This window comes from Rhinopithecus bieti, unplaced genomic scaffold (genome assembly GCF_001698545.2).
Source record: "Rhinopithecus bieti isolate Rb0 unplaced genomic scaffold, ASM169854v2 scaffold_14454, whole genome shotgun sequence".
Taxonomy (NCBI): Eukaryota; Metazoa; Chordata; class Mammalia; order Primates; family Cercopithecidae; genus Rhinopithecus; species Rhinopithecus bieti.
Window position 1 is genome coordinate 506,945 of NW_016808228.1, and position 8,089 is coordinate 515,033.

At 56.3% G+C, this 8,089-nt stretch overlaps 2 protein-coding genes across 2 annotated transcripts in view; both read left to right on the top strand.

Moving 5' to 3' along the window:
• Window positions 1–3,854, top strand: part of TSC22D4 (TSC22 domain family member 4) — a 16,927-nt gene extending 13,073 nt beyond the window's left edge. Inside the window, exons 4-5 of the mRNA XM_017885958.1 lie at window positions 2,776–2,824; window positions 3,206–3,854. Of these exons, the coding sequence (XP_017741447.1) occupies window positions 2,776–2,824; window positions 3,206–3,415 (259 nt within the window). The 3' untranslated portion in view covers window positions 3,416–3,854. The remainder of the gene's footprint in view (window positions 1–2,775; window positions 2,825–3,205) is intronic.
• Window positions 3,855–5,915: 2,061 nt separating this feature from the next.
• Window positions 5,916–8,089, top strand: part of SPACDR (sperm acrosome developmental regulator) — a 9,387-nt gene continuing 7,213 nt past the window's right edge. Inside the window, exons 1-2 of the mRNA XM_017886161.1 lie at window positions 5,916–6,492; window positions 6,771–7,094. Of these exons, the coding sequence (XP_017741650.1) occupies window positions 6,430–6,492; window positions 6,771–7,094 (387 nt within the window). The 5' untranslated portion in view covers window positions 5,916–6,429. The remainder of the gene's footprint in view (window positions 6,493–6,770; window positions 7,095–8,089) is intronic.

Consider the following 8,089-nt stretch of genomic DNA (forward strand, 5'->3'; position numbering starts at 1 on the left):
AAAAAAAAAAAAAAGCCCCAGTGGAAAGTGCTGTCAGAAACTCTCAGGCGCTAGACAAACAGAAGACAGTCAGTCACCTATTGGCCAACAAACGTTTATTGTTGTATTATTCCTTTATCTCTGGCAAGAACAAACACCTTACTTGACGTCTTTACCCCTGAGTCTCCACCAAGCAGGGCCCATGTTCCTATCCCTATGTATCCACCCGGTTTGGTCTCTGTGAGTCTGTGTAATGTGGTGGGGGGGTATTGGGTTTTCTGTGGTGGCTCCATATCCACTCAGGTGTTGCTGATTGAAATAGCTTGAAAATTACTTTGACCCTCCTGCTGGCAGACCCACCACCCCGCCTTCAACTTCTCCTCTCCCACCGCCCCAGGAGTCCCAGATTCCCTTCCCCCACCCACCCCATGCTGCTCACTCAGGCCTTGTCACCTCCTTAGTTGCTCTACCTGTCAGCGCGTTCTGCACCCAGAGCTTGGATGAGAAATGGAAAATTCCCAGGTCCCTGTGCTCCCTTCCTGGCTGCAGGACCTCATCCAAGGGTCACCTTGAATTGAGTGCTGATCCCCCTGCGGGGAAGCAAGTCTGAGCTGACAGCCAGGAGGGGGAGCTTACAAGGGAGCCCAGGGATGTGGGCTGCAGCCCCTTGAGGCCCCCGCTCCGAGTGGGGCCCAGCTGGGGGCTGGAGGGCAAGACTGGGGATCCCACCACAGCGCCAGAGTGCAGGGGTACAAGGGTAGGTCCGGAGCCTCAGGGTAAGAGCCTGGGGCCAGAGTGGTGGGAGAGGGAGCCTTGGAGGATGAGGTCGGCACAAGAGCCTGTGCAGGTCCTGGGTCGTGAGAGTGGGGCTTGAGGGAGAGCCAGGTTCTGGGACCAAGAGCCCAGCGTCTTGGAGCCAGCCTGGAGCCTGGCCTTGGGGGCTGTTGAGCCAGGCCTGAATCGCCCTCTGGTGGCCACTTCCCAGACTGCAGCCAGACCCTGTCTCCCCGGACTCCCATCTCTCTTCCAAGCCCTGTTGCTCTTCTTCCCAATGTCCCATCTCCAAGCTCACCTCCCTTCCTCTCCTCTGAGCCTTCGCTTTCTCTGAGACCCCAGACCCAGGTCCCAGGCCCATAGGTGGTATTTTTTTTTTTTTTTAAGACAGAGTTTTGCTCTTATTGCCCCGGCTGGAGTGCAGTGGCCTGATCTTGGCTCACTGCAGTCTCCGCCTCCCAGGTTCAAGTGATTCTCCTGCCTCAGCCTCCTGAGTAGCTGGGATTACAGGCACCTGCCACCACGCCTGGCTAATTTTTTGTACTTCTAGTAGAGCCAGGGTTTCACTATGTTGGCCAGGCTGGTCTCGAACTTCTGACCTCAGGAGATCCGCCTGCCTCAGCCTCCCAAAGTGCTGGGATTGTAGGCGTGTGCCACCATGCCTGTCCCTTTTTTTTTTTTTTTTTTTTGAGACAGGATCTCACTCTGTCTTCCAGGCTGGAGTGCAGTAGCACGATCTTGGCTCACTGCAACCTCTACCTCCCGGGTTCAAGCAATTCTCCTGCCTCAGCCTCCTGAGTAGCTGGGATTACTGGCACCCTCCACCATGCCTGGCTGATTTTTGTATTTTCAGTAGAGATGGGGTTTCACCATATTAGCCAGGCTGGTCTCGAACTCCTGACCTCAAGTGATCCACCCACCTCAGCCTCCCAAAGTGCTGGGATTACAGGTGTGAGCCACCGCACCTGGCCTTTAAGCTGTATTCGTCTTCTAGGGCTCTGGACTCAGTTTCTGTTGCCATGGTAACCTTTCCCATTTTTGGTCTTCTCTGGAAAGTCAGGGACCCTCTGGCCAGGTCCCAGGGGTCACCCGTGATGTGAGCCTTGTGGGGCTTTTTGGTGGGTGAGCACTCATGATCTATGGAAGACCACGAGTACGTCAGAACGCCCCCTACCCCAGGCACTCCACCCTCTTTCCCAAGGCCTTGAGGGACAGAGGGGACAGGATGGGGTCAGAGGTGGGGAGGGGCCTCTGAAGGCCAGGCCCTTCCTCTCCCTTCACACCCTTCACTCCCCTCTCAGACCCAGGCTTCTGCCCCACGCCCCTCCCCTGGCCTAGCCACCAGCTGACTTCCTCGGCCGGCCCCCTCCCCTCCACTCTGGGATTGGTGCCAGGGTGAGAAGGGGACACTGGCACTGACCGTGTCTGGGAATTCCCGCCCACCGAGGAGCCGAGGGGAGGGGGGTCCCCGTGTCCCCAAGGAGCCAATAGCAGCCAGGCCTTGCCCTTGGGGGGGTGGTGTATATCTTTCAGGCCAGCACCCCCGAGGCACTGTCTCCTCTGCCCGCCTGGCACCAGCCAGACCCCGCTCTGCCCGGGGGGCTCTAAGCCCCCCAGGCATTCCCTTCACTGCATCCCTCTCCATTGCGGGGGCGTCTAAGGACCCTTTCCCCTTGGGCATGGCCCAGCCAGGGGTCTCTGTCAAGTCCCTGGTGTCATCTTATGAGACCCGAGTGGTGGGGATGGCTCCAGGGCCGCCCCGAAAAAGGGGCTGTGCCTCTTCCCCTTGCTCTCCCCGGGGTGCGTCCCCCATACGAGGGACATCTGGGCCCCCACCCCACCGGGGCCTGGGAGGCCCTGGGCAGCGGCCCTCAGCCCGCAGGGGGATGGACAAAACCCTCCTCTCCCTCATTCTCTACTGTCACAGGTACAGGGGGGGTGTGGGCGGGAGGCTGTGGTCCAAGAAACCAGCACCTGGGAAGGCTCCTCCTCTCCTCCCCTCACCTTCCTGTGTCTCTCCAGTGGCTCCGGAAGCCTGGTTGGCATTGACAACAAAATCGAGCAAGCCATGGTAAGAGAAGCCATCTTAGTCCCAGGAGGTCCCGGCCCCCTTAAGCCATCCCTTTGCCCCAGCCCTGTCCTCTTCCTTACCAGGCAACACCAACTCCCAGCTCCTCCATCCCTCTCCCTGCTGGGCTCCTGGGCATCCTCTGCCCCCTCCTACCGCCACTTCCACCCTTGACTTTGCCTGGCCTCTGGTCTGGCTGCTGGTCCCCATCTCTGTCTTTGAGCTCTGACTCTGCCTCTGTCCCTTGTCCTTTTCCCCTGTCCCTTCCCTGCTTTGTCTCTCATCCTCTGGACACGGGACTCTCTCCCATCCCGGCCCTCGAGGCACTGGGCAGGGGATGAGGCACCCACTCCGTTGACACTGTGCCTGTCCCGGGGCCCCCAGGACTTGGTGAAGTCCCACCTCATGTTTGCGGTCCGGGAAGAGGTGGAGGTGCTGAAGGAGCAGATCCGGGAACTGGCAGAGCGGAACGCTGCGCTGGAGCAGGAGAACGGGCTGCTGCGCGCCCTGGCCAGCCCGGAGCAGCTGGCTCAGCTGCCCTCCTCGGGGGTCCCACGGCTTGGGCCCTCCGCGCCCAATGGGCCCTCCGTCTGAGCCTCTCTTCCCTTACAATGTGCCTTTGGGGCTGCCCGGCCTTTTGTCAGCCGCCTGCCCCCTCTTCCTATGCAGCTTTAATGTCCCCGTGTCCCTAGGGTGGGAGTTCAAGGCTCAGTAACGGCCTGGTCCCCCGGCCCCTGCCCCATATCCTCATCATCCCCAGCCTTAATGGAGGAGGGAGGACTTCAGGACAGGGCGTCAGAGGGAGCCCCCTCTGGGAGGGAACCAACCCCCACCCTCCCTCATGGGACCCCCAGCAGTCGACGGCCTGAGGGAGCTGGAGGCTCCCTGGCAGACACCCCACCCCCAACTTGTTCCCTTGAGGTGCATCCTCTCCTCTGCCCAGGGGAGGGAGTGTGGACAGTATCTGGAAGTTCTGGGATTCAGGTTGTTATTAAAATAATAATAATAATTAAAAATTCTGAAGAAACTTGAATTTGGAGGTTGACATCTCGTTTGTTGCTTGTGTTCAGACTCAGGGGTCACGCCTGCCATTTGGGGCTTCCCTGAGATCTTTTGCAGACTGGGGAGGTTTAAAGTGTGGGAGATGGAGGGATTGAGACAGAGACTGGAGAAGGGAGCCAGCGGTTCGGGTCCTGGGAAGGGGCAGGCGAGGATTGGGGGTGGAGGGGCGTCTGCCCACGTGCTGGGCGGGGGGACCAGGAAACAATGAGGTCTTTGGTGGCTGCCCAAGATCCACCCCCAGCTTCCCAGTGTGTCCCCTCTGCGGGCTGGATCTGGGTAGCTGCTTGGGGGCGGGGCGGGGGGCCCTGAATGGGCCCCTTGTCTCTGGGCTGGGTGTGGGCCAGGCTCCCCGGGCACACGGTGCCCTTGCCAGGCCTGGCCGGCCGCCGTGGCTCCCACCCCCGGCCAGCTGAGGACGGGCCCTGTGGGTGAGATGGCCCCTCCCTGGCAGCCTGGGCTCCGGTCCCAGGCGGAAGAGTCAGCAGTGATGGAGAAGGACCCCCATCTAGCGGGGAAGAGGCGAGAGCTGTGGCTGTAGCCCCAGGAGGCCCCTAGTCCCAGCAGCCTCCAAGGAGGCTGACCTGCCTTGGAGTCCGTGACTCTCTACCTCCTTAGGTTTCCCTAGGTTCATAACCTTGGGCAACTTCTTTGGTTTTTCTTTTTTTTCGTTTCTTCTTTCTTTTTTTGAGACAGGGTCTTGCTCTGATGCTCGGAGTGCAGCGGCACAAACAGCTCCCTGCAGCCTCCACATCCCTGGCTCAAGTGATCCTCCTGCCTTGGCCTCCCTGAACTATAGGTGTGTGCCACCACGTTCAGCTATATTGTCTTTATTTTTGTAGAGATGGGGCCTTGCTATGCTGCCCAGGCTGGAGTGCAGTGGTGTTATCATAGATCACTGTTGTCTTCCACTCCTGGGCTCAAGTGATCCTCCCACTTCAGCCTCCTAAGTAGCTGGGACTACAGGCATGTGGCACTATGCCCAGCTAGAGATGGAGTTTCGCTCTTGTCACCCAGGCTGGAGTACAGTGGTGAGATCTCAGCTCACTGCAATCTCCACCTCCCAGGTTCAAGCGATTTCCATGCCTCAGCCTCCTGAGTAGCTGGAACTACATGTGTGCACCACCACTCCTGGCTAATTTTTTTTTTTTTTTTTTTGTATTTTAGTAGAGACAGGGTTTCACCATGTTGGCCAGGCTGGTCTCAAACTCCTGAACTCAAGTAATCCACCTACCTCAGCCTCCCAAAGTGCTGGGATTACAGGCATGAGACAATGTGCCCGGTCTACATTTTTTGGTAGAGACCATCTCGCTATATTGCCCAGGCTGATCTCAAGCTGCTGACTTCAAGTAATCCTCCCACCTTGGCATCCCAAAGTTCTGGGATTACAGGTGTGAGTTACCACACCTGGTCCCCTTAAGTTTTTTCTTTCTTTCTTTCTTTCTTTCTTTCTTTCTTTCTTTCTTTCTTTCTTTCTTTCTTTCTTTCTTTCTTTCCTTCCTTCCTTCCTTCCTTCCTTCCTTCCTTCCTTCCTTCCTTCATTCCTTCTTGTCTTTCTTTTTTGTCTTTCTTTCCTTCTTTTCTTTCTCTTTCTTCCTTCCTCTTTAATTTCTCTTTCTCTTTTCTTTTTCTTTTCTTTTCTTTCTTTCTCTCCTCTCTCTGTCTCTCTCTCTCTTCCTTCCTCCATCCTTCTCTCCCTTCTTTCTTCCTTTTTTTTTTTTTTTTTGAGACAGGGTCTCATTCTGTTGCCCAGGCTGGAATGCAGTGGCACAATCATGGCTCACTGCAGCCTCCACCTCCTGGGCTCAAGCAATCTTCCTGCCTCAGCTTCCTGAGTAGCTGGGACTTCAGGCACACACCACCACTCCTGACTGATTTAAAAATTTTTTTTGAAAAATTTAAACATAGTGAGTTGTGGGGGTTGGGGGGGGTCTCACTATGTTGCCCAGGCTGGTCTTGAACTCCTGGCCTCAAGTGATCCTGCTGCCTCAGCCTCCCAAAACACTGGGATTACAGGCACGAGCCACCATGCCCGGCCCCCTTTAGCTTTCCTGAATTTCAGATCCCTCTTTGGTGAAGTGGCACTGACAACAATACCTACCTTGAAAGGCTGCTGTGAAGGGACTGCGTGACGTGATGCAGGGACAGGGCCTATTAGTTTGTTACACCTTAGTTTATTTTCCCTGGGTCTGAGCGAAGAAGAGCCAGGGTGGACGAGATGGACTCTGTGGGTCCAGGCAGGGCCTCGGGGGTTGGGGTAGGGGCCAGGCAGTCTCACAATGGTCTAGAACTCTCCCTCACTGTAGGTTCTCACCTACTTCAACTCCTCTCCCTGTCCCAGGGAGGGGAGAAAAGGTCTGGGATTCATTGGCAGGAGGGGCTTTCCCCCAGGATTTCCTACTTCTTTCTTTACTGCTGTGCTTGAAGCTCCCAGGAGACCCCTCAAGAGGTGGTCACTGGCCCACAGCCCACCCCGTCCTCCACCTGCCACCTCCACTGTACCAAATGCTGGCTCTGCTCTTTCCTCCGTGTTTGTCCTGTCAAGAGAGATGGTTGTGGTCATGAAGTTCTTCCGATGGGTTAGACAGGCTTGGCAAAGGATTATTTCCTGGGTGAGTTTCTGAGACCACTCTGTCCTCATGATGCTCTGGCCTGAGGGCATGGTCACAGCAGCCCCTTACTGCATGGGTTCCCTGCCTTCCTGGCCTCCTGTGGCCAAACAAGATGGAGTGGGGAGGAAGGAAAGGACAGCTGGTGAGGGGCTGGAGGAGAAGGGATAGAGGCCAGGAAACTCACTGATGCATCCCTTTTGTGCCTTCTTTTCTGTGGATGGTATTGTCTCTGCCCTGCCCCTCTCTCCTGTCTCTCCTCTCTGTGTCTTGGTTCTCAGGTTTTCTTCTGGAGGCAGAAAATTAAACCAACCATCTCAGAACACCCTGGCTCCAAGAAACACTCATTGAAGAAGATGGAGAAGACTCTCCAGGTGGCTGAGACTTTGAGGTTGGTCGAGCCCCCGAAAGAGGCTAAACCCAAGTTGGCTGAGTCCCCCAAGCTGGCAGATCCCTGCGTGTTGGCCAAGACTACAGAGGGGACCAAGGTGGAGCTGGGCCAACAGGGCCGATCCCTGCTGCAGCTGCCGAGGACGGCCGTCAAGTCTGTCTCTACGCTCATGGTCTCTGCCCTGCAGAGCGGCTGGCAGATGTGCAGCTGGAAGGTCAGCACCGTCCCAACACCCCCTCCCTCTTTCCCCAGCCCTGAGTGACTCACCCCTCCCTCTGATTACTTGTTCAACAATTGTTTCCTGGCCTGGTGCAGTGACTCATGCTCGTAATCCCAGCATTTGGGGAGGCTGAGACGGGAGGATCACTTGAGCTCAGGAGTTTGAGACCAGCCTGGGTGACACAGCAAGACCCTGTCTCTTAAAACATCTTTTTCTTTTTCTTTCTTTCTTTTTTTTTTTATCCTGAGACAGAGTCTCACTCTGTCGCCCAGGCTGGAGTGCAGTGGCGCAATCTCAGCTCACTGAAACCTCCACCTCCCGGGTTGAAGTGATTCTCCTGGCTCAGCCTCCTGAGTAGCTGGGATTACAGGCATGCACTCCCATGCCCGGCTAGTTTTTGCATTTTTAGTAGAGACAAGGGTTTCACCACGAGGCCAAGCTGGTCTCGAACACCTGGCCTCAAGTGGTCCATCTGTCTCAGCCTCACAAAATGCTGGGATTACAGGCATGAGCCATCATGCCCGGCAAATTTTTTCTTTTATATATATATACACACACATATATTTCCGGCTGGGCGGAGTGGCTCATGCCTGTAATCCCAGCACTTTGGGAGGCTGAGGCAGGTGGATCACGAGGTCAGGAGATCAAGACCATCCTGGCTAACATGGTGAAACACCGTCTCTACTAAAAATAAAAAAAAATTAGCCAGGCTGGGCGCGGGGGCTCACACCTGTAATCCCAGCACTTTGGGAGGCCTAGGCAGGTGGATCACGGGGTCAGGAGATCGAGACCATCCTGGCTAACACGGTGAAACCCCGTCTCTACTAAACATACAAAAAATTAGCCGGGCGTGGTGGCGGGCGCCTGTAGTCGCAGCTACTCAGGAGGCTGAGGCAGGAGAATGGCGTGAATCCGGGAGGCGGAGCTGACAGTGAGCAGAGATCGCACCACTGCACTCCAGCCTGGGTGACAAAGCGAGACTCCTTCTC